The sequence below is a fragment of the Apus apus genome, chromosome 4 (assembly GCF_020740795.1).
Source record: "Apus apus isolate bApuApu2 chromosome 4, bApuApu2.pri.cur, whole genome shotgun sequence".
Lineage (NCBI taxonomy): Eukaryota > Metazoa > Chordata > Aves > Apodiformes > Apodidae > Apus > Apus apus.
The window spans coordinates 109,122,836-109,146,731 of record NC_067285.1 but is presented as its reverse complement, the minus strand read 5'-3'; the positions used below and the strand labels follow the sequence as shown (position 1 = coordinate 109,146,731).

The 23,896-nt window shown below is 41.0% G+C and overlaps 1 protein-coding gene across 2 annotated transcripts in view; it reads left to right on the top strand.

The window, feature by feature from the left end:
- The first annotated feature begins 64 nt into the window (after nt 1-64).
- The window catches only part of POLR1A (RNA polymerase I subunit A), a 34,029-nt gene continuing 10,197 nt past the window's right edge, over nt 65-23,896 (top strand). Inside the window, exons 1-26 of one of the 2 annotated variants that reach the window (XM_051619527.1) lie at nt 65-236; nt 1,244-1,448; nt 3,144-3,293; nt 3,384-3,491; nt 4,439-4,524; nt 4,658-4,767; nt 5,785-5,871; nt 6,568-6,670; nt 7,123-7,282; nt 8,466-8,636; nt 8,999-9,121; nt 9,885-10,112; nt 11,545-11,799; nt 12,054-12,245; nt 13,056-13,199; nt 13,636-13,819; nt 17,018-17,100; nt 17,223-17,381; nt 17,717-17,815; nt 18,725-18,877; nt 19,067-19,149; nt 19,895-20,060; nt 20,583-20,804; nt 21,558-21,772; nt 22,391-22,558; nt 23,455-23,590. In XM_051619527.1, coding sequence (XP_051475487.1) covers nt 160-236; nt 1,244-1,448; nt 3,144-3,293; nt 3,384-3,491; nt 4,439-4,524; nt 4,658-4,767; nt 5,785-5,871; nt 6,568-6,670; nt 7,123-7,282; nt 8,466-8,636; nt 8,999-9,121; nt 9,885-10,112; nt 11,545-11,799; nt 12,054-12,245; nt 13,056-13,199; nt 13,636-13,819; nt 17,018-17,100; nt 17,223-17,381; nt 17,717-17,815; nt 18,725-18,877; nt 19,067-19,149; nt 19,895-20,060; nt 20,583-20,804; nt 21,558-21,772; nt 22,391-22,558; nt 23,455-23,590 — 3,867 coding nt within the window. In that variant the 5' untranslated portion in view covers nt 65-159. Of the gene's footprint in view, nt 237-1,243; nt 1,449-3,143; nt 3,294-3,383; nt 3,492-4,438; nt 4,525-4,657; nt 4,768-5,784; nt 5,872-6,567; nt 6,671-7,122; nt 7,283-8,465; nt 8,637-8,998; nt 9,122-9,884; nt 10,113-11,544; nt 11,800-12,053; nt 12,246-13,055; nt 13,200-13,635; nt 13,820-17,017; nt 17,101-17,222; nt 17,382-17,716; nt 17,816-18,724; nt 18,878-19,066; nt 19,150-19,894; nt 20,061-20,582; nt 20,805-21,557; nt 21,773-22,390; nt 22,559-23,454; nt 23,591-23,896 lie in introns of those variants that run through there. The other variant, XM_051619528.1, reaches the window with a different exon arrangement.

The following is a 23,896-nucleotide window of genomic DNA, read 5'->3' as shown; positions in this document are numbered from 1 at the left end:
CGGGAAAGGAGGGCGGTCCCGCGGCCCAGGGGAGGTGACGCCGGCCCGCCGCGGAAGTGCTGCCGCCCGCTCCCCCGCCGCGTGGTGCTGCCCGTGGCGCAGCGCCTCCTGCCGCAGAGCGGAGCGAGGCGTCGGCCGGGGAAGGCTCTCTCCTTCGCCATGAGGCCGCCCAAAGTGGTGCCGTGGCGGCGGCTGGTGGGGGTCTCCTTCGGGATGTACACAGCCGAGGAGATCAGGTGAGGATCGCGGGCTTGTCCTGTTCCCTCTTCCTTCCGTTCCGCTCTTGAGGACTACAACTCCCGGCGTGCTCTGCGCCGGGGCGCCGCCGTCCCTCTGCGGGCTGTAGGCGCGGGGCCTGCCGGGACATGTAGTTCGGCTGCGCCGTGGCCCTCATCCGTCACTGGGATGGCGGCAGCGGGCTGAGCCCCCCCCCTGCTTGCCGAGAGTTGGGGGGGCTGCTGGGCTCTGTGTGGGAAGCTCAGCCCCGTGAGGTGGCTTGGGGCCGCTGGAGGTCGTGGAGATGTGGGGATGGCCGGAGGGAGGCGAGGAAGGGTTCCTTGTGTGGGCTTCAGGGGAAGGCTGGGGGAGAGATGGTCTGTGAGGGGACAGGGAGGTGGCCCCGGCCCTTTCAGAAGAGCCTCTCGCCGGCAAGTTGGGAGCAGCGTGGCCTTTTCCATCTGCTTCCTGGGGCAAAGGCGTGCAGCTCAGTCTGGCTTTAAGCAGGGGTGAAGGCTGTGCCGCTTTTGGGGGGTTACCCTGAGGGGGTACCCCCACCCCCTGCACCCCAGCAGGCCCCGTCCCAGCCTGGATGAAGCCAGTCCGATTTCAGCGAGGGGAAGGTGTTCGGCTGTTTTAACCCCAGCATAAATATCGCTGCCCTCGGGTCTTCGTTGCAGTGGGTTTCACGGTGTAGAAGCTGCGTGCCTGCAGCTGTCCTCATCTAGGTGCTCCTGTTGTTTTTCTGCTCGTCCCGCGGCTTGAGAGGATGCACAGACAAAACCGCTTGTCTTCCTTATGGGATGGCTAAAGATGTAGAAGAAATAGCCGTAGTAGGAGTGACTGTATTCAGACAATTAAGCCGGCTTTGCAGAAATTCCCATTGTGCGCACAAGGTGCCCTCAAAAAGATGTTTTCCTCCATGAAAAAAGTCACTGATGCTGAACGTCAGTGCCAGTTGTACCATTTAAGTGTATGTCAGGTGGTTGTGTGCTGCCATTGATTTGTCCTTTTCTTTCAACTTCAGGAAACTGAGTGTTAAACCCATAACAAATCCTCAGTATTTGGATAATATGGGGAATCCAGCTGTTAATGGACTGTACGACTTGGCTTTGGGACCTCCAGACTCCAAAGAAGTGTGTGAAACTTGCCTGCAGAACTTCAGCAACTGCCCTGGTCATTTTGGTCATATAGAACTGCCCCTGACTGTCTACAACCCTCTGTTTTTTGATGTATGTTATGCTTAATTATTGTCTTGCTGTTGAAATGGGTGATGGTGCTCAAGAGTAGTCCTTGAGAATCACCAAGGTGCCAAGAACTGAATTTTATCTCTTAAGTGTAATAACAGCAAGTGTAGTAGAAAACCTTTGTTATGTCATGATAGTTCAATACAAGTAGATTACTTAGACTTTTGTAAAACATACACTTTGTTGTAACTATTATTTTACTCAGTATTGACAAACGAGGAGAAATGTTGATCACAAAACTCTTAAGACCTAATGCATGGTCTCGTGCCTTAATTAAATGGATGGCACAGTGAAATTTATTAGTTATTTATTTTAAATGGCTACTACAAGCTTACAGGAACAGCTGCTTACTTTTATCCTAGGGCTTTTATCCTTCCTGGACATTCAGGGCTTGTTTTAGCTCTGAATAGCAGTGTTTGTACATTCTGCCCAGTAGGTCCTCTCTTATTCCAGAGTCATTTATTGCAGAAAACTGGATTGGTGTGGATAAGACCCAACAACCTATCCAGCATTATGCTGAGTGACATAGTGTGTGTGCTGAATAAATGAAATAATACAGTATTGTTAAGTTTGGCAGCAGCAGGGAGTTGAAAAATGCTAAGCTCTATATAAGTCCATTTTAATAAAAACCAAAAAGGTTGTTAAGAAGACTTCCTGCATCTGAAAGTCAGACACCTGTGCCTCTCATACCTTTATAGCTGTTGGATGTACATGATATGTGAGATACCTGATGTAGAGCAGAGATCTGACTTGGTGTGCATCTCTTGGGATGTGTTAAAACTTGTTTCAGAAGCTACTAGTGGTTGTCAAACTGCACGTTTCTTCCAAGTGCTTCATGTGGGTGTTTTTTCAAAGGGTCATATTTTAAATATGAAAGGATTTCTGTCTATAAGGGTAGGATTTGCCTGACTTTGGTCCTTTGAAAGTTAGGTGTGTAATCTGATCAGTACTTTTTAGCTCTGGAAAGAGCTATTTGCAGAGGAAGAATCATCTCACCTGTATCGGGAATCTGAGCTGGGATGAATTTCCCTCCTGTGGTGCTAAGTCTCCCTGTTTACAGTAGCTGGCCCCTGCACAGGCTATTAATTGAGCCTAAAAATCTCACTTTCAGATGACTGAAGTTAGGTGAAGTCCATCCCATTTCCAGTGCTGAGCCACCTTTAAAGTAAAACACTTCCAAGGAGTAAAAATCATGGAGCAGGAGTTCCTAGCCCTCAGGCCACTGGTGCTGGGAGAAGCTAGGGCAAGTTGTGTGCAGAGCTGTACTGAATAACAAAAACACTGATATTTTCCCAAAGCTTGAGTAGAACGTGGTTGCATGAAGAATCTTGAGGGACATTGATAGTTTTGATTTACTTGTGTGTTTTTGGGTAGCATATGGTCCTTTATGGGACAAATTGCAGTGCTGTGTGAGAGCAGTCTTGGTGCTAGACTTGCTGTAGTTAGGATGGGCTTTTCCTTTCTCTGCTATGTTTGCAGATCATGCTTTGCATATGAGTTTGTGTGGATGAAAAAGTAATTTTTTTTTGCAAATTCTTTATTTTTTAAATTTAACAATTAGTCTAATTTCTCAATTACAGTAGTGCTTTTTTTAAGTTAAGACAAATCTATCGACCTGCGTACTATGTAAACTAGTAAATTTAGCAGGGTAACATGTTTTTACCCCTTTTTTTTCCCCAGAAATTATACCTTCTAATTCGAGGTTCTTGTTTAAATTGTCACATGCTGACATGTACACGAGCTGTGGTTCACTTACTCCTAAGCCAGCTGAAGGTTCTGGAGAAAGGGTTGCTTCATGCTGTCCATGATCTTGAAGTCATTCTGAACAGGGCAAGTACAGTGTATTTCTCCATTATTTTTTGAGTTGATAGCCCTGTAGTTATGCAGCTATCCCAATTTCTTTCATTCTCTTTCTTTTAGTATTTAGAGCAATGTGCAGATGCAACAGGTTCAGAAATTGAAGAAGAGTTAAATCGCCACGTTCAGGAAATATTGCAAAGTCATCAAATAAGAGATCAGTGTTCAAATGTAAGTACCAGCAGCACTTCTCCTGAGATCTGAGGTTTCTGTCCTCTTAAAATATCCTCTTAAAATAGTAATGTGGGGATGAAAGTCTGTCTTTGACTGTGCAGACTCTAGATTTTATCCTGTGAGTTCTGAACTGTGCTCTATCTAGAGGGATTTCTGGGTGAAATATCTGAAATTAAACTTTAAAAGATTTTATTTCTTGTTAGTGTAACTCTTAGGTTTCTGGAAGACACACTTTATGTAGGGAAATGTTTTGATGGTGTAAATAATAGAGCTGATACTGTTGTCAGTACATAACTTACAAATGTTGGTACTTCGCTCTGTGATGCTTCAGCTGTTTTGAAGTGCAGAACATCTTTGAGAGCTCATGCATCCAGCAAGTTTGCAGAATTACAGTGAAATTTTTAGCTGGAGTTATGTAACTGAGTTCTGATTTCCATTTTAATGTTACTGTTAGTAAAAGAAAAATACTAGTGAAGAAGATGCTTAAAGATCTAACATATTAGAACAGATTTGTTTATGTCAGGTTTAATTCCTGAATCACTTGTTCCAAAACTAACCTTAAGCACTGTGTGTGTATGTAAATCATACCTTCATGAGCAGTCTAACGAAGTTATTTTGTTGTATCTTCTAACTTCTTTAATCATCGTTACAGAAAAGCTTTAAAATTCAGTAGTGACTTTAAAATTAAAGTCTATTTATGAACTATATTTTAAAAGGAGCATGATGAGCCTTGGGGGTTCTGTGTTTCCAGCAAATAAGGGAGGATGATGGAAGAACACTAGAGATTAAGGCATGAATTAAATCAGTCCAAGGATGCTTGTGTATTGCTACTAATGTTCATGTTGATAGTTAACATTAATTATGTCATGTTTAATAAATTCTTCATATCAGACATTTTAAATTATTTTTAAGGTTTTGTTGTTTGTTTGTTTGTTTTTTATCAGGTAAAAAATGTATGTGAGTGTAGAAACAAACTGATAGCACAGTTCTGGAAAGCACATATGAGTTCCAAGAAATGTCCCAACTGCAAGTAAGTTCAACTGTGTGGGGTAGCAAATAGGTGGTATGAAGTTAAATGTTGTGAATATTGTGAGCACTTTTATTAACTTTTATCTGCCTTTTCTGTGTTTTTGTTTGTTTGTTTGTTTGTTTTCCCCTTTAAGGTCTAGGAGATCACTAGTGAGAAAAGAGCATAACAGCAAGCTGACAGTAACCTATCCTTCTACAGTGTACCATAAGTCAGGAGAGGAAGGAATTCTGAATGAGCCAGCAGGTAAAGTGTTTGTCTTCTACTAAAATCTGTTGGCACTTCTTTTCCTGTATTTGAGGTGCACAGACTCCTAGCAGTAAGTGCTTATGACTCATATATAAAAATATAAAAAAACAGTAAGCTTAGCAGTAGGGAGTACCCAATTCCATTAAATGTCTTTATTTGTGAGACTTCTGTGCTTTTGCAGCTGCAAGTGTCATGTCAGAAAAAAAAGTGCAAAAGCATCGTCTATGTCAACTCTGATGGGGTTTTGGGACACTTAATTTTTGACAGGTAGATGATTTTCTGCTTGATTTTTAAAATAAAGGGCCTAGATACGAAATTAACTAGGAAGAAGATGACCAGCCTTACTTCAGAAAGAAAATCAGGCAATCCTAACTCTTATGGAAGAATTTCCCCTTAAGGAAGTTAAGACAGAAAAGAAAGTAGGTGACACTTTACAGGCTTAATTAAATAATAGATGGATTGCTGACTGTTGCTATTGTCTCATCCAGTTGGGTATTTCATGAGTATTCTAACCTCACTGGTAATTCTTGAATCCCACTTCAGTGTTGTGAGCTGCAGGTTGACTCCTGATTTGTGTTTTAGTCAGTGGATGAGATCATTTGAAGAAGGATTTCAGGTCACCATTCATCAAATAAAGCATACACTTCAGATGTTGACGTTGGGATTTGTTTCAATTGCTTATTAGTGTTAATGTGACTAATGTTAATATCCACTAGTCACAGAAATGGCTTATTTTTTCCATACTGGGAAGGCTCTTTAGTTAGTTTCATATCCCCAGAGCAAACGTGTTAATGACATTTTGGTGTGGATGTTAGCTGGTATATTTTGTAGGTATTTCCACTCCTTCTCTGAGCTGGAAGCAGTTAATGTAAGCAAAAAAACATTTGAAAGTAACCTCTTGTTATGTATTTATTTATTCCTCTATCTATCTATCTATCTATCTATCTATCTATCTATCTATCTATCTATCTATCTATCTATCTATCTATTTTAAGAAATACTTTTATTTTTCAGGTATTGATGAAAGCCAGTTAGGGAAGAGAGGATACCTGACACCCATGACTGCCAAGGAATACATTCTGGCTTTGTGGAAGAATGAAGGTATTGGTTGTGAAGAGCAGTGTGACTTTGTTTTCTGTATAATGTAAAAGTATATTTTTTAATATTCATTCTTGTTAATCTGTATAATTTTCAATATAATCTGCAAGTGTTGCCCTGGGAACTCATTGTCAAATCTCTGCCTTTTGCCTTGAGGGCTGCAAGATGTTTTATGACAGGAAGGCTTGTAGCTAGTGTTGTCAGAGAGCTGGATTCAAGGAACAGTTTGATCAGTTGTTCTCAAATTGTGACTCCCCACAACAGCAATTGTAGTTTACAGATAATTTGATGCTCACATGGTGCTGCACCTACTACTTCCACAGTTTCACTGGTTAAAGCCAGAGAATGTAGTCAACAGTCTCTTGAGTTCCCTGTGCTCTGGATCTGTCTGCAGTTGCCAGGAAAGAGGCAAAGCAGTTTCCTGTATCAGTGACAACCAGTAGCTGGAAACTGTTTCTTCCTGCTGTTTTGCTTTTTTCTTTTACTCTGTATGTCTGTTGAGTTTTCTCTAAAAAATCAGGTATGTTACCAAAAAGAACAAGAACAATTCTTTCTAAAGTATGCCTGTATGTTTTTATTTTAAACAAGTATTTAACTTAGCAGATTCTTATGGCTTGATTTACCAAATGCATCTGGGGGTTTGAGTTCCTAAAGAATACCAGTGATAATGAGTTTATCTTTCCTGTCGCATCTTTTCAGGCTTCTTTTTGCGTTACCTTTTCCCTGGGATGGATCCCCATAAGAGCTCAGGATTCAGTCCAGACATGTTTTTTTTAGATCTACTGGTGGTTCCACCTTCAAGGTACAATTTCCCCAAAAAACTTCTGTAGGAATCACAGGATTTAGTGCATACTTTTTGCAGGAGTCAGAGATGCAAATGCCAGTAGTACAGACACTGGTCTGCTGAGGTGTCAGTGGAGTGTTAAAAAAATATAAAGTAATAAAAGTCACAGCAGTAACTGCTGGTAAGTTTTGTTCTAACTTCAAACAAGATTGTTAAAGGACTGAAATACTAAAAATAAACAATTTATTTTAATATTTTAAATTATTATAACTGTGTAGTACTGATAGAATTTATTGTTAAGGAATCAATCCTCTTATATGACTGTCCCAGTATAATAAAAGAATTTTAAAATACTTTTAGTTGACAGGGGTTCTTTTTCATGCATTGAAAGCTTAGCTTAGAGTGTTTGAGGTTGATCATGCTCCTTTTTGGTGGCTTTAATCTTCTCAAGTAATTCTGATCTGCTGTAGGTATCGTCCTGTAAATCGTGTTGGGGACCGACTGTTTACGAATGGTCAGACTGTGAACCTGCAGGCTGTCATGAAAGATGCCAAAACGATACGGAAACTCTTGGTTTTCATGGCAAAAGAACAATGTCAGCCAATAAAAATTACAGAAGACATCGAAACAGTAAGAGTTCCTGGTTAACTTATTCTTTGATTTTTTGGATATGTGGGTTGAGTTCAGGTGGGCTCCCGTTTAGACTGTTCCAATAACAGGTTTTGCCTGGGCTGTTGGAGTGTGTCCTATTGGAGATGTTCTGCATAGCTTTCCACCACCCCCCATGCCTCTTTCCACTCACCCACCTGGAGCATAAGGAAAAACATCTTACACAGACTCCTTTAGACATCTTTTTTGTGTAAGATTACTGTGTGTGAGGTATAATGGGCTCCTGAAAAGTGTACAGCACAAACAGTTCCCAATAAAACATTTCCACAATCTGGAAAATTAATCCCTCGATGTGTTTAAAGGGCTTATGTAGTGCTTGGGGATATGGTTAGGGGTGAACATGGTAGACTATATTTGAAGGTTGGACTTGGCCTTAAAGGTCTTTTCTGACCTAAATGTTTCTATGAATGCATTAAATGAAAATTATGAGGGGAAGTCACTGTATTTTCTAACCCTGGTAGAGCCAATTGTGATCATGGTTGGTTTTAACCATTGGTGTCTAAATAGAATTAAAGAATTCACAAATAACACTAATTAGTAATAATGCTTCTTTGCTACTGACAAGTTCAGATGATCATATAGTGGTAAATAATAATGTATATTATCATGCCTCTTTTCATGTTTGTTCATGAATTATATTATTGAGGGTTCTTCGATACGGGACTTAGTTTCAGCTGAACTTGATTTACGCCTTAAAGAGTAAAACATTTTGAAAACTCAAAATTTAGCCACTAGGTGGAGATACGTCCTTAAAACGTTGCACATTAATGCATTTTGGATGTTACCCGTGTACCGACTTTAGGTTGTGAAAACAAAGTGATGTAGGTGATAAATTATCCAAGAATAAGACTTTCTGGTAGCACAGTGGTTTGTAACACTGACTAACCAACAACTTCTAGTTTGGAGAGTTTACTGTAGCTGTGGAATTAGTTTCCAAAGCTTGACAGAAAACCTGTCTGAGGCATTTAGTTGTGATAATTTCAGAGTTAATTACATTGTAAATGTTTTGGTTTTTATTTTAAATTAGTGTTTTTAATGAGGTGCAAAATAAATGCCAATGCTTTGTTTACTGTTTAGTAATTTCAGCCTAGTAAATAAAATGTGTTTTCTGTTAAGTTCAAGTTTCTGATTTCTGTTTCTGTAGACAGGAGAGAATAATGAAGAGCTGGACCGTTCTGTCCTGACAACAGTTCCAGGACAGACCATTGCAGATAAGCTCTACAACGCTTGGGTTCGCCTTCAGAGCCACGTCAACATTGTCTTTGACAGTGACCTGGACAAACTAGTGACAGAGAAATACCCTGGTATTCGTCAGGTGGGTAGCAGCTGGAATCTTGGAGACTCTGGGCTGCTTGTGTCACAGACAAGATAAATTCATGGAAGAAGAAAGAAGTTAAATGTTTGTGGTTAGTAAGTAGGCATTTTTATGACCCAGAGAAGTAGCAGAAGCCCCATCCCTGGAAGTGTTCAAGGGCAGGTTGGATGGGGCTTGGAACAACCTGGTCTAGTGGGAGGTGTCCCTGTCCATGGCAGGGGGGCTGGAACTAGGTGATCTTTAAGGTCCCTTCCAACCCAGACCGTTCTGTGGTGCTATGATCCTCATCACTGCAATATCTGGAGAATCTGATGTTGCATGCTTTCACCTTTTAATCATTAACTTGCTGTCTGTTTTCAAAGCTGCTGGAGAAGAAGGAAGGCCTGTTCCGCAAGCACATGATGGGAAAGCGGGTGGATTTTGCTGCTCGATCAGTCATTTGCCCTGATATGTACATTGGTACCAATGAAATTGGCATTCCAATGGTAAGGATAAATAAAGGAGTGTTTCTTTTTGGTGCAGCTGGGGACTGAACTACATTGTAACATTTCCAGCAAGCATAGCAACTACATAGCAAGCAGCATAAAATGTAGAGGTTTTGTGATTCATCTGGACTCTTTCCTCTCCAGTGTGTCATAGCTGTATGTTACCATACAGAGCAGGAAACTCTTACTGTTATACTGAACACCCATCTGGGAAAAAGAGTTCAAAAAAAGAAGCAGCTGTACTTGCTTCCTGTGATTGTGAATAGGTGCAAACTTTATAAGTAGATCTTGAAACAGCCGTGGCAGCCTTTAAGAAACAGCCATAATAACATCACCAGCTTCATTAATCCTCAGTGATTTTTAACCACTCAGAGATGACACCAAGCCTGAATTTGAGCTTTTAATTATGCCATCTTTTCTGCAAATAGTGAGCCTGGTGATAATGTGCTTTTTCCCTGTATTTCTTGGTTTGTTTGTGGAATTTAAAGTCATGCTTTCATTTTTTAAATTCCTCATTGAATTGTCCTCTTCTGCTGCAGTAGAAAATTGTGAAAAGGACATAATTTTTACTCTTACTGTAGAGGATTTTAAAACAGAAATGTATTTGTTTGGTAGACTGAGGAGATGCATCCAAGGGCTTAAAGGAATTTATGTTTACATTGTGTTGGTTAACATTTGGCACTGTTTTCTCAGTGACTTTAGTATTGTTTTAAGGCAAAGTTGAAAAACTTGTTATTTTTCACCTCATTTCACTCCTGTGTAGGTATTTGCTACCAAACTGACTTATCCTCAACCAGTCACTCCCTGGAATGTCAAAGAGCTGAGACAGGCTGTCATAAATGGCCCGAAGGTTCATCCTGGGGCCTCCATGGTCATTAATGAAGATGGGTCTCGGACAGTTCTGAGTGCGAGCAGCCTGACCCAGAGGGAAGCCATAGCCAAGCAGCTCCTCACCCCTTCTTCAGGTGCACCCCCGTCAGGACTGAAGATTGTGAGTACAACAACTACACCTGTGGTGTTTGTGTTACTGTTTTTCTTTTTTAAAATAATAATACTATTTATTGTCCCTGTTAGTAATTCCGGTTGACCCCCTCACAAAGACTCTCCACGACAGAGTCATCTTGTATTTTAATAGTCAGCTGAGAAAATTGGGAGATGTTTAGGAAGAAGAGCTTGATACTTTTTTTAAATTCTACAAACCACTTTTCCATCCTGAATTTTACTTTTCTCTTTATGTGCATGCAGTGTGTGGCATTCATCTCAGCCAGATGGGGAGTAGTCTTTTACAGCTGACTATTCTTGGGAAGTCTTAGCAGTACTGAAGATAAAATACTGCTTTCATTTTATGCTTTTATGTCCCCCTGCCTCCTCATCCTTCTCAACAAATCTTTTTTTCCTCTCCTTTTGAAATACTACATAGATTCTGTATTTGGAGCATTTTTTTGGTGGTAGTTCTGAAGGCTGAAATTCATTATACTCATAGAGGAGATACAGCACAAGCAGTTGATGTGACATGTCCTCCAGGAGTGGGATGCCTGTGAGGATGTATGGAGTCCTCTGTCAGCTGTGCTGCTAGTGACACTGACCAGGAGAGGAGTGGTCTGTGTTGTAGCTCTGACTGCTGTAACCTGGAATCCATCTTCCCACCACCATCCCTTTTTACAGATGAGAAAACAAGAAACAGCCACACTGATACCCATCTGTTGGTACAGACACTAACATTTGTGAAGTGCTTAGTGCTTAGATCAGTTGTTTCCTTGGAGCTGCTGGAGGGTTTGAGTCTCAGAACCTGTCAAGAGAGGTAAACATAAGTGTTTAGACTATATGAACAGCTTATCATCCTGTTGATACTCACTCAATGGATATATGGGTATTACTAACAGGGAAATTAAAATAAGACTCTTGGGAGAGACTGTTCTAGATAAAAATACATTGTGTTGTACTCAAGCCTGAAATTATAACTCTTGAGATCCCTGACCTATGCTTCAGCTATAGGGTCATATTGTTACCTTATTCCATGATGTCCAGTGCTGGTTGTGTGATGACAGGTATTATCAATTCAGCCCAGTGGGCTTTGGATAATTAGTTTATTTTCTTATTTACAAATGGCATAATTTCCTTTTTTTGCCAGTCTTTGGTATCTCTGTTGCCAAGGGAGAGGAGAGATTGATAGAGTGTGGCTTGCCTGGTGTCACCTTGGTTTGATCACTGTGGTTTGTGGGGGTTGATGGAGGTTATGCACCCACAGTGTGGTTTGGTGGAGAGCAGAGGGTGTTCAGGGGAGGGTAGTCTTGATCCTCTTAGAAAGCTGAATATTAATATTAGAAGCAGAATGTTTGGGATGTGGGTGTATTTCAAGATGCAGTCTTTTCAGAGGGGTGCGCGGCAGCGCCTTGTAGGCAGCAACCACCCTTCTCTCCCAGGTGTGTCGACACATCAAGAACGGGGATGTGCTTTTACTGAACCGCCAGCCCACGCTTCACAGACCCTCCATCCAAGCTCACAGGGCCCGGATCCTGCCTGGAGAAAAAGTTCTGAGGCTCCACTATGCCAACTGCAAGGCTTACAATGCTGATTTTGATGGTGATGAAATGAATGCCCATTTTCCACAGAGTGAGCTGGGCAGGGCAGAAGCCTACACCTTAGCCTTTACTGATGAACAGTATCTGGTTCCAAAGGTAAGTAAAACTGTCAGATACATTTATTCCTACATTATCCAGCATATCCACCTTAATCTACCTTATTGGCACATCCAGCCAGTCTCTTTCCTTTTAATGTTAATGTCCCCAAGAGATTTAGTAGAGTGTTGTGCTGTGATGATGAGTTATTTACAAATTACTTGATCCAGCTGGAATAATTTTGGGAGCTGCTAACACATGATTTATTATCCTCCCCAACCCTTTTTTTTTGTTTTTTTTTGTTTTCTCCTTAGGATGGGAAGCCACTTCCTGGCTTGATCCAGGATCACATGATTTCTGGAGTCAGCATGACAATCCGGGGCTGCTTTTTCACTAGGGAGCAATATATGGAGCTTGTTTACAGAGGACTAACAGACAAAAAAGGAAGAATTAAAATCTTTCCTCCTGCCATTATGAAACCACAGCAATTATGGACAGGAAAGCAGGTACTTTATAATTTATTGGGCTAAAGAATGCTGGTGATTCCAAAGCAAAGAGAACACTAATGTTAGTGCTTCTGAGGGTTGCTGAAAAGTCAGATTCCATCATCTAATCAACACCACATAAATATTATTGTGCATAATTAGAGCTCTGAGAGTCAGCTTTAATTTTAAATGACAGTATTAGAATAGTACTTTTACTTGCTGCTCTGAAGAGTGTTGCAGATGGAAATAAAATGCTGCAGTTTACAGGCATGGGAGTAGAGAAAGAATTTGTTGATCACAGTAGAGTTTCTGACAGTGCACTATGTTATGCCAGTCACTGCTTTTAAATCTCTGAACTTAAGGTTGTAGGAAGATACTGTGTTTTGACTTTCTGGTTGAGATCATCATTAGATTGATGTAATACCTGGGAAGCCCAAGTGAATGCTCCATTTTCTGCTATTTAAAAGAGCTTAAAATTGAATTGAAGTATTATGTCCCATAGCAGAGCAGGGGAAATTCTCAGCCAGATTTCCCTGTAAAACCCAACAAACACCTTTTTCTTTTATTTTTTTAGTATCTATGTCTCTAGTTCTTGAAAAAATCTTCGGTGCCATGTGTTTCTGCATAATTCTGTGTCTCAGCTCATTGATATTTTAAAGGTTGGAGCAGCGAGAGGATTATTCCTGTCTTCAAACTTCAGATTTCTGAGCTTTTAAAGCTTTGTTGTCAGTGGAAAAAATAAGTATTGGATGTTGCTTTTCTCCTCCATGCCCAAATCTCTACAGTGAGAAGGGATTATAGGAATTAAATTGTTCCTGCCACTCTTTATAGGTTGTCTCTACGTTGTTAATAAACATAATTCCAGAAAACCACATCCCATTGAATTTGACTGGGAAAGCTAAGATTGGAGGAAGAGTCTGGGTAAAGGGACCTGCAAACAGATGTCTGAATCTTGACTCAATGTGTGAGTCTCAGGTATGCTGGGGCAGCAACTCTGGAGTCTGGGCTGGGATGTATTGTAATAAAATTGAGTATAGAGGAATGGGGAGGGAAGCAGGGGAATGACAAAGTTAAAAACAGATACTGAGCAACAATTACTGCTGGAAGGTGGTGATGGGAGGATAGGCCTTGGGGTCAGGAAAAACTGTTCTGATCCTGATTGATACAGATTCCATCTGTTTTTGTTAGCCCATGTGCCTTCATTGTTTGACTTTATAGGTGGGAAAATACAGATGGCATTAGAAGTTTTATTTCTGCTATAAATTCTAGACATGTAGGTAATCTGTTCACCAGTATGTGGGCTTTTAAAACTTTTTACTTCTTTTCATGTAGATTGCATGGGAAAAGCTTGTAGAGATCATAATGAGATCAAAGTTTCTGTCTTCCTGAAGAGCTGTGTTTTGGTTTTCAGGTTATTATTCGACATGGGGAATTACTGTGTGGAGTCTTGGACAAAGCTCACTTTGGCAGCTCTGCTTATGGCCTGGTCCACTGTTGCTATGAAATCTATGGGGGTAAAACTAGTGGGAAAGTGCTAACCTGTCTAGGACGCCTCTTTACTGCTTATCTGCAGCTCTACAGGGGATTTACAATGGGTGAGTAACATGAGGACAGATATTGTGGGGGATTGTGGGATCCTCCTGGAAAGTCTGCTAAGGCACATGGAAAATAAAGAGGTGATTGGTGACAGCCCACATGGCTTCACTAAGGGCAAGTCATGCCTGACCAATCTGATGGTCTTCTACAACAAGGCTACAGAGATGGTGGATAGTGGCAGGGCAACTGACATCATCTACCCGGATTTGTGCAAGGCATTTGACACTGTCCCACATGTCATCCTGGTCTCCAAACTGAGAAGGCATGGATTTGACAGATGGACCACTCGGTGGATAAGAGATTGGCTGGGTAGCTGCACCCAGAGTCATTGTGGTCAATGGCTCAATGTCCACATGGGGGCAGGTGATGAGTGGTGTCCCTCAGGGGTCGGTATTTGGACCAGTGCTGTTTAACATCTTTGCTGGAGATATGGACAGTGGGATTGAGTGTAGCCTCAGCAAGTTTGCTGGTGATACCAAGCTGTGTGGTGGGGTTGACACCCTAGAGGGAAGGGACACCATCCAGAGGGACCTTGACAGGCTGGAGAGGTGGGCCAGTGCCAACCTCATGAAGTTCAACAAGGCCATGTGCAGGGTCCTGCACCTGGGTCAGCACAACCCCAGGCACAAATACAGGCTGGGGGGAGAATGGCTGGAGAGCAGTGCTGAGGAGAAGAACTTGGGGGTGGTAGTTGATGAGAAGCTCAACATGAGCCACCAGTGTGTGCTGGAGCCCAGAGAGCCAGTTGTGTCCTGGGCTGCATCAAGAGAAGTGTGGCCAGCAGGGCCAGGGAGGGGATTCTGCCCCTCTGCTCTGCTCTGGTGAGACCCCACCTGGAATACTGTGTACAGCTCTGGTGCCCTCAGCACAAAAAAGATACGGACCTGTTGGAGAGGTTCCAGAGAAGGGCCACCAAGGTGATCCAAGGGCTGGAGCAGCTCTGCTATGAAGACAGGCTGAGAGAGTTGGGGCTGTTCAGCCTGGAGAAGAGAAGGCTCTGGAGAGACCTTAGAGCACCTTCCCGTACTTGAAAGGGGCCACAGGAAAGCTGGGGAGGGGCTTTTCATCAGAGAAGATAGCGATAGGACAAGGTGTAAGGGTTTTAAACTGAGAGAGGGGAGATTTAGGTTAGATATTAGGAAGAAATTCTTCCCTATAAGGGTGGTGAGGAACTGGAATGGGTTGCCCAGGGAGGTTGTTGATGTCCCATCCCTGGAGGTTTTTAAGGCCAGGTTGGACGAGGTTTTGTGCAGCCTGGTCTAGTGGTGGGGTTCCCTGCTCATGGCAGGGGCTTGGAACTTGATGATCTTTAAGGTCCCTTCCAACCTTAACAATTCGATGATTCTATAATACATGCTGAAGTTTTGCTAGGTAGAGTTTTGCAAGGCTGTTCTTGAGTGGGACAGCTGTTTGGCAGCCTTTTTTTTTTTTAATCTTTTTGGTTTGTGGTTTGTTTTTTTTTTTCTTCTGGTTGGTGCATATCTTGCCTTCTAAACATAAAAAGGAATTATAATCTTGAGTACGTCCATCATGCTCTCTCTTCTGTCCTGCCTCGTGTATACAGTCTGAATGTCTCGTGTTGAAATTTTGTTTAAATCAAAACCTCTTGTGAATCTGTCTTACTTCTCTGGAAAAGAGCTGTTGCTTAGAAACAAGAACAACTGATACACTGAGATGAGAGAACTCTGGGGAGTTGTGTGTAAAGTTTTACATATCATTCTGCTGTAAATCTTTTGGTAAACGTTTGACTTTCATTACAGCTTTGCAGACTCATGGAAAAATTTACTTGGGAGGTGATAAAAATTTGAACCTCACTAGTCTGTCTTCTTGCAGTAGTTGAAATATTTCAAATTACCATCTAGAACTTTGCAAGATGTTTTTATGCTAATGAAATAGTTACAGTGTGTAGCAGCAGAAGGGTTTAAATTGGTTTTCATCTGAAGGCACAGTATGGTCACTTAGAGTTACATAGACATGGTCAACTGGTAGATAGCAAGAGTGAGGAACCAGCAGACTGCTGTGAGCCAAAAGAGAGGAAGATCTGTTGAAATTAGGGAGGTGATTAATTGACTGTAAGGCACAGAAAATGTATCTTGAGGGCCAGGGTGAAAAACTAGTTAGTCTAGGATAATGAGCCCAGGATTGTGGTTGGACTGATGATCCTAAAGGTCTTTTCCAACCAAAACAATTCTGTGGTTCTAGGATTAAAATATCAGAAAAAGGTGAGTAGGACTAGAGCAGAAGTCAGGGAGTTGATGAAGATGAGGTGATTCAGGACTGAGCAAAATGAGACTGTGGGATGAGTAAGGTTCAGGAGGAAACAAGTAGAAGAGACAAGGTTGCAATAGGAAAAGGAGAATAGGACTGGACAGAAAGAGTGAAGATAGAGGGACATGTGACAGGACCACTGGCTACTTTGTCTTGTAAACATGTGTGCAACTCACTAGTAAAGTGTCCCACTTGCCCCCCTACAACTGCTGTACACGTAACCCGCGAGGAAACTCTGGAGGTGCTGTAATGCAGCTCATGCTCACAAGTCCTGCCAGATGAGCCTGCGACCATTTAGTGACTTTGCAGGGCTCCATACAAATAGCTTACAGGAGTTAGGGTTCCCACTCCTGGTTTGTTCTGAATTGTCCTCCTCGTTCTGTCATCACAAGGGACAGTATTTTTAATTTGCCTTTTTAAAAAAGCTAGGAAATGACAGATGTTGTTGCAAAGTTCAGCTAACAGGAACTTTGAAGTGGATGGAAGAGAGAAAGCAGTTTGTTGTGGCTGGTCTGTAACACATTTGTTTGTGCAAATGCACCACTTAACACTTCATAGACACTGCTGAAGTTAGGACTTCGTAAGTTAGAAAGTTGATATTTCCCCCTTAATGCTTAGCTTAGCAGATGTTGTATGTTTTGTTGTGGTTTTTTTTGACAGCCTGTGCCTTCTCCCTCAAAAAGCCACTCTGATTTTTTTTGTTTGTTTGTTTGAAACTGCAGTTAGGCTGATTTTAACAATTATTCTATCTTTAATGTTACTTTCTTTTCCAGCTCGTTACTCTCCAATTCCTGGACACCAAATGTGGTTCCTTCTTCAATTCTTTTTCAGTTTAGATCACTATGTGTTCTGTTTGCAAAAGGTTAGAGCAGATGCCCTTCCAACCTGGCATTCTGTGTTTCTATGATTCTGTCTCTTCTCTTTAACAGGCATTGAAGATATCTTGGTTAAACCTGAAGCTGACCACAAAAGACAAAAAATCATTGAAAAGTCAAGACAGAGTGGTATTGGAGTAAGTCTTGCAGAATTTACACACACACACACACACACACCCCCTTAGTTAAAGTTTTTTTAAATCCTGCTCTGTTCATCATGTCTGCTTAGACCCTAAAAACCCCCATGTTTTACTTTCAGGCTGTTAGAGCTGCTCTTAATTTGCCTGAAGCAGCATCATGTGAGGAGGTCCAAGGGAAATGGCAGGATGCCCATCTCTGCAAAGACCAAAGGGATTTTAACATGGTTGATCTGAAATTCAAGGAGGAAGTAAACAGTTACAACAATGAAGTAAACAAGGTTGGCATCGAGGCATCTGTTTATACTAATTCTATTTGGAGACCTTCTTATTAAGTTAATTTAATGTTGATGAGGACTGCCTGACTCTTCTGGAGGCTAAAGCTTTCCATCTGTTCCCAGCAAGAGGCTTTACATACTGCCCTGCCAGTGCACCTCAACCTTGTCCTTCCTGAATGAAAAGATGGCTCAATATTCAAGTTGCTTTTAAAAATTAAAAATAGGAATGTTTGTGGTTAGTCCTGGTTTCACTTTTTTAATGCCTTTAATTGCTTTGGTTTATTATTTTACTAATGATAGTTTGGTCTTGTACCCTTCACCCCACAACAACTCTTTAGGTTTGTATGCCCCATGGTCTCCACAGGAGCTTTCCAGAGAATAATTTGCAGTTGATGGTGCAGTCAGGAGCCAAAGGATCTACTGTGAATACTATGCAGGTAATAACAGCTAGAATACTTAGCAGCTACATGTGTTCTTGTGATTTGTCCTAGAATGTAAGCTGTTGGGAAGCTCTTGTGTGGGTATCCAATACTGAAGCAAGATTTTTATTTTGAGCTTTGGGAATGGAGACCTTTGGCATGGGAAAAGTTTCAGATGGATGTAGTAAAGAACTCAGTGGGTGATGGAGGAAGGTCAGTTTCCATTAGAACCTATTTTTGCATCAGTTGTTAGTACATTGGGATTTATATAGAAGCAGCAGATCATACAGAAATGCTGCAGATCGTACAAACAAACCTAGGATAGGAAAAAAAGAACTTTTCCTGGCCTCTGTTGGACAGTGACCCCTCTGTTTCCTTCTTCCACTACTGAATAGGAGTAACTAAATATTACTTTGATTTGCGTAGAGATGGCAAGGCTGCTTTTTCATTTTGCCTTCTTCATTGCAGACACTAAGTAATAAACACTATATGAAAAGGCCACCTAGAAATTCTGTCTCTGATGAGAGAGAATGACCAAAGCTCAAAACAGAGGGGTTTATTTTTGTTTGTTTGTTTGTTTTGTTCTGGTTTTACTACACTGCTGGAGGTGGTGAGAGTAATACAGGGACCTAAAAAATACTTAGGATACTTTTAGTTTCATGTCTCTGTATTAATCATACAGTATAAGAATGGACATGTTGATAATGGGTCAGGGGGCTTGGATAACATAAAAAGACCAGGTGACATCTACATTCCTTTTCTGCCCATCAGTAGCAAGAACATTTAATCAACATGTAGTTAAAGATGATACTCACTTAGTGAGTATCTTCATTTTTTTATTATGCTTTTAAAGAAAAATTGTTGCACTTACGAGAGCAAAAAGTTGGATGGAAAAGTGATGTTTCCTTTTTTCCTGTCCACATTTAGATTTCTTGTTTGCTGGGCCAGATTGAATTGGAAGGTCGAAGACCTCCACTGATGGCATCTGGCAAATCATTGCCATGTTTCCAGCCCTATGATTTTTCCCCTAGCTCAGGAGGATTTGTAACTGGCAGATTTCTCACTGGGATCAAACCTTCAGTAAGTTTATTACTGCTTGTGCTTATCTTGAAGTGTATTTAAATCTTGGTATTTTTATACCTTGTCTATGATTATAGATAAATCAGCATTGTTCACCCTACTTCCATATGTAGCTTTTGAGAAAGAGCATAAATTGCCAGTTTTGATTACTTCTCCAGAGAATGCTGATGGATTTGTGCTTATGTTTAGGAATTCTTCTTCCACTGCATGGCTGGCAGGGAAGGTCTTGTGGATACAGCTGTCAAAACCAGCCGTTCTGGATACCTACAAAGGTAAGATGCTTTGTTTAGAGTTTGAGCATTTAACAGGTCCTCTTGGTTGGTTGGGTTTTCCTGTGTGTGTGTTGTTTTTGGTTTTTTTTTGTTAAGTACTGTAGACTGGGTGGAGTGCCTGTATTGCTTAGATGAACTTGAGTGTACTTGCTTTTTAGAAAAGTGTTTACTGTTGAGTGTTGAATGTTCCAAGGCCAGCTTTCTAGAGGACTAGATCAAGTGGAACTTTATCATCTCTAACTTATCTCTGGCACATAGCAGCAGCAAGGAGAAGTCTTTTTTTCCTGGCACAAGTAAAGATGCATGAATTCCAAGCAGCTCTGTTTTTTCTTGGCCACATTGTGTGGCTCTTGTCTTTATTCAAGCAACACCTACAGTATACAGAAGAAGCAGAACTTTTTAATTGTTTCAGAGCATAATGAGGGGTTCTAAAGGAGGGATGCACCCTCCTTTCAGACAGCTGTGTTAAGAGTGACAGCAGAAATAGACAGTAATTTGCTGTTTCATTTTAAGTCACTTCAGTCCAAGGAAAGTGGAGGGAGGAACATGCAGAAAGCTTTGCAATATCATTACAGATTTCACCTGTGTGTCATGTCTGTATGTTTTTTGGCTTCTAGAATTCCTGATCAGCCCTTAAGTGCATTTAAGTTATTAATGAAAAACATCTTTTTCATGGTAGACTTTTATAATCCCTGCTGCATTGTGGCCTCTTAAAAGCATTTTATTTCTTTTTGCTTTGGAACAGGTGTATCATAAAACACTTGGAAGGACTGGTAGTCCAGTACGACCTGACAGTACGGGATAGTGATGGCAGTGTGGTGCAGTTTCTGTATGGAGAAGATGGGCTTGATATCCCTAAAACTCAGTTTTTGCAACCTGAGCAGTTTCCTTTCATTGCAGAAAACTATGAGGTAACACACCTGAATCTTAAATATTTATATGGGGTGAAGAGGAAAACTGAAATGCACAGTTGACATCTGGCACATCTGTTAGGGATCTAGTGACCTAGTTGTTTCTCTCAATCACTCTCAGACTAACCTACATTTTTATTTGCTGTTGTATTCAAAATATGGAAGCAAATCTTAGGTCTGTGGCATAATCTCAGCAGTCTCAGTTTCCATAGAGCACCAAGGGCTCTCCCTGTTCTCATCTGTTTTAACTCTGCAGTTGGATTCAACACAGATGATTGTATTCTTCATTCTGTCAAATGTGATTAATTTCCTTTTACCAGTATCATCACTGGTTATTAAAGAATGGTAATAGTCACACAAAAATGTAAGGCCTTTTGTCTCAATTGGTTTGAAAACCAATTTTTAAAATGTTTTACAGCAGCTGACCATTTTAAGTGGCAGCAGATGAACTTCTCGGTTCGCTTTGCCTTTTCTGCTACACTGAGTATGGAGAGAATAATCACACAGATAACTTCCTTATAGGTAATCCAGAAGACAAACCATCTGGATGAAGCTTTAGCAAGGATGGAGTCTCACCAAGCTAACCAGCAGTTCAAAGCCATCAAAAAGTGGCGAGCCAGGCACCAAAACTCTGTGCAAAGAGAAGGGGGTTTTCTGATGTTTTCCCAAAAGAAAATGGCAAGTGTAAAAGCACAAGTTCCTGGAGGAGAAAACAAAAATGGAAGAGATCCTGCTACTTTACAGGTAACACAGAAGCAGTTGAATTGACTGAGCCCTTTAAAAAAGCTGCAGAATTCAGTGATTATTTTTTGTAATATTTTATGTCCCCAAGTGTTTCATAGTCTCCTTAGACAAGTTACCCTTTGAAGGAATTATGTCAGCTGTGTGGGTGATGAGGCTGAGATTAATTAAAGTCTGTGGGCCTTAGTGCTAGGGCAGAGCCTAAAAACTAAGAGGTAAAACTGGTTTTAGAGAACAGCCCATGTTTGTGGATGGATTTGGGGGATTGTTTTTGTTTGTTTGGAGGTGAGCTGGGTTTTTTCTTCATGTACACAGAGTAGATCTCTTTTGGTTGGACAGATACCTGCTAGCTGGGTAAGAGCCTGTTGAAATATGAAGATCAGAGGGCTGAATCAGCCCTGTTTAGTGAGGTGTTAGTCAGCTAGAAGGAGAGATTTAAGAATGCTGAGAGGGTTCAGTCCTGAGTTAAGATCTTTCTTAGAGGGCTGTATTTCACAATTTTCTGGAGGAGTTACAATGGGTAGCTGACTATTTCAAGCTTATCGAAGACCTTGAAATCATTTGAGGTAAAAAATGTAAGTATCAGAAAATTGCTAATGCCATATTTGTAGCAGGGTTTTGTTTGCTATGTGTTATATACACCTTTAAGTTTTAGGCAGGTAATCTTTTCCTCCTGTATTGCTTGATTGCTGTGTTATTTACTATTGTTTTACTGTGGATAAACCAGCCTGCTTAAGAACCTCCTCTTGTTTTCAGTTATTGAAGATGTGGTATGAACTAGATGAGAAGAAACGAAGAAAGTACCTGAAAAAGACAACCAAGTGTCCTGACCCAAGCCTTGGTCTTTGGCGTCCAGACACTTACTTTGCATCTGTTTCAGAAACATTTGAAAGTGGAGTTGAAGATTATATCAACAAATGGGAATCTGAGAACAGACCAAGTTATGTGCACCAAACACTTTCTTCTGATAGGTAAGTATCTTCCGTCTTTACTTCTTTGCACTGAGCCAAAAAAATAGACATTGATTTTTGGACTGAGATTGAAAATTTTTTTACCGGCTCTTGTTTTTTTGAGTTTTGTGAAACAAAGTAGTGGGTTTCACAACAATTCCTGAAACTGTGCAGTGGAGGGGCCCTGGTTATCTCTTTCTTCCAGAGCTGAGTTTTCCATGCTGCTAAGGGCTTTGGCCTAAGGCTTTATGGAATAACAGCAATGTATTGCTGTCTCCTTACTTAGAAAAGAATACTTTACAGTAACAATTAAATACAAAATATGCTCTTGCCACACCTTGGGGTTAGCAAGGCAGTTAAGATGAGCAAGTGGGAGTACATGGACTGTCTTTTGACATTCTGGGAATTAGCAGTAGAAACAAAACACGGTTTGGCCAAGGCCCCAGTTCTGTGTTAATGGGCCTTGTTTGTCAGATCAGATTGGGACAGACAGTTTTACAGTTTCTGGACTGTAGTTCTTCAGGAAGAATTGGCTGAAAGAGGCAACTACTGAACAGAGCAATGTTTCTGTCTCTTCTGAATTCTTTATTTTTATAGCACAGTGAGCTAAACCTCTTTCTTCTTCCTTCCTGTTCACAGCTTAAAGGATTTGTTGTATTTAAAGTGGCAGCGATCCCTTTGTGACCCAGGAGAAGCTGTGGGTCTTCTTGCAGCTCAGAGTATTGGGGAACCTTCCACACAGATGACTCTGAACACCTTCCACTTTGCTGGCAGAGGTGAAATGAATGTCACATTGGGTATTCCAAGGTGAGAAAACTGTGTTCTCAATGACTCCTTTGTGGTACTTACATCATAGTGCTTAATCTCCTTGGCAGGTACATGTGTAATTTTAAGGCCAAATGATCCTTCACTGTAATTGTAAATTGTGCCCAATCAGAACTATTTTAACATTTTGCAATTTTACAGTTGTTTTTATTGATTTTCCAGATACAAAATATATGTGAAGGCCCCTTACTGGTATCTGATGTATAGCAAATGGCTTATTTGTTTCTGTATTCTATTCAGTACAGTAAAAGTCTGAAGAAATGGAGCTTTTTGCGTTTGCCTTTTGGTAACCTCTTGTTCCTCCTACTAACTTCTAAACCTATCTATTTCACACAGAAAAATTCATGGCAACTATGAAATCTGACATGTTTAGTATTATTATCACCTATGCAGAGAGAGACCTGTTAAACAGTAACCAGGTTTCCCTTTACTGTTCTGTGTGGTGACAGTGACTTTATCAGCACACCTGTTCACCAGCCAGTTGTCAGCTTGTCCTGAATAACATGGGTGCTGACCCTGGCCTCATGTTTGGTGTGATGCCTTAGGTGGAAGTGGTTGTTTTACTTCAGAGAAGCAGGAGATGGGGAGAAAATATGAGCATATGTTATGCATCTGTAGGAAACAGGCTTCGTTAGTTCTTCTGTTCTTAGAACAACTTCTTATCATTTCTAGTCTCTTCCCATAATTGGGGTGATCATCTGATTGAAGCACTAGACTTTTACTGTTGTGCTGTGCCTGATAAGGACTCAGAAATGTGAAAAGGAGCAGTGCAGTGGTAACCACAGTTGCTACATGCTGCCTAATTAAATGGACTCAATATTTATTTGATTGCATTGTGCTTTTATTGCTTAATTTGAAAGATCATCCTTTATTTAAAGGTTGCGGGAAATACTGATGGTGGCCAGTGCAAATATTAAAACACCAACCATGAGTGTTCCTGTGCTCAATACCAAGAAGGCTCTCAAGAAGGTGAAACAGCTTAAGAAACAGCTCACAAGAGTGTGCTTAGCTGAGGTGAGCCTCCTATTCAGTGTATCCTTTGAGAGACTGCAAAACAAATTTTCCTGTTTGAGCTCATCAGTTAGTCTGGTTTGTAGCAATTTCCATTTTTGAAGGCTTACCTGGGGGTGCAAGTTGAGAAGGTCCTTTCTTTACACCTCTTGCATACTGAACCTGTAATATCTGCTAGGAAATGGAGTACTGGAAGGAATTGCAGTTACTGTGGCTGTAGGGGAGTTAAATTCAATTTAACCTGTAGAGCATTGTCACAGTCTACAAACTATAGCACATAAAGGGGGAGGGTAATATTCATGAGTACCA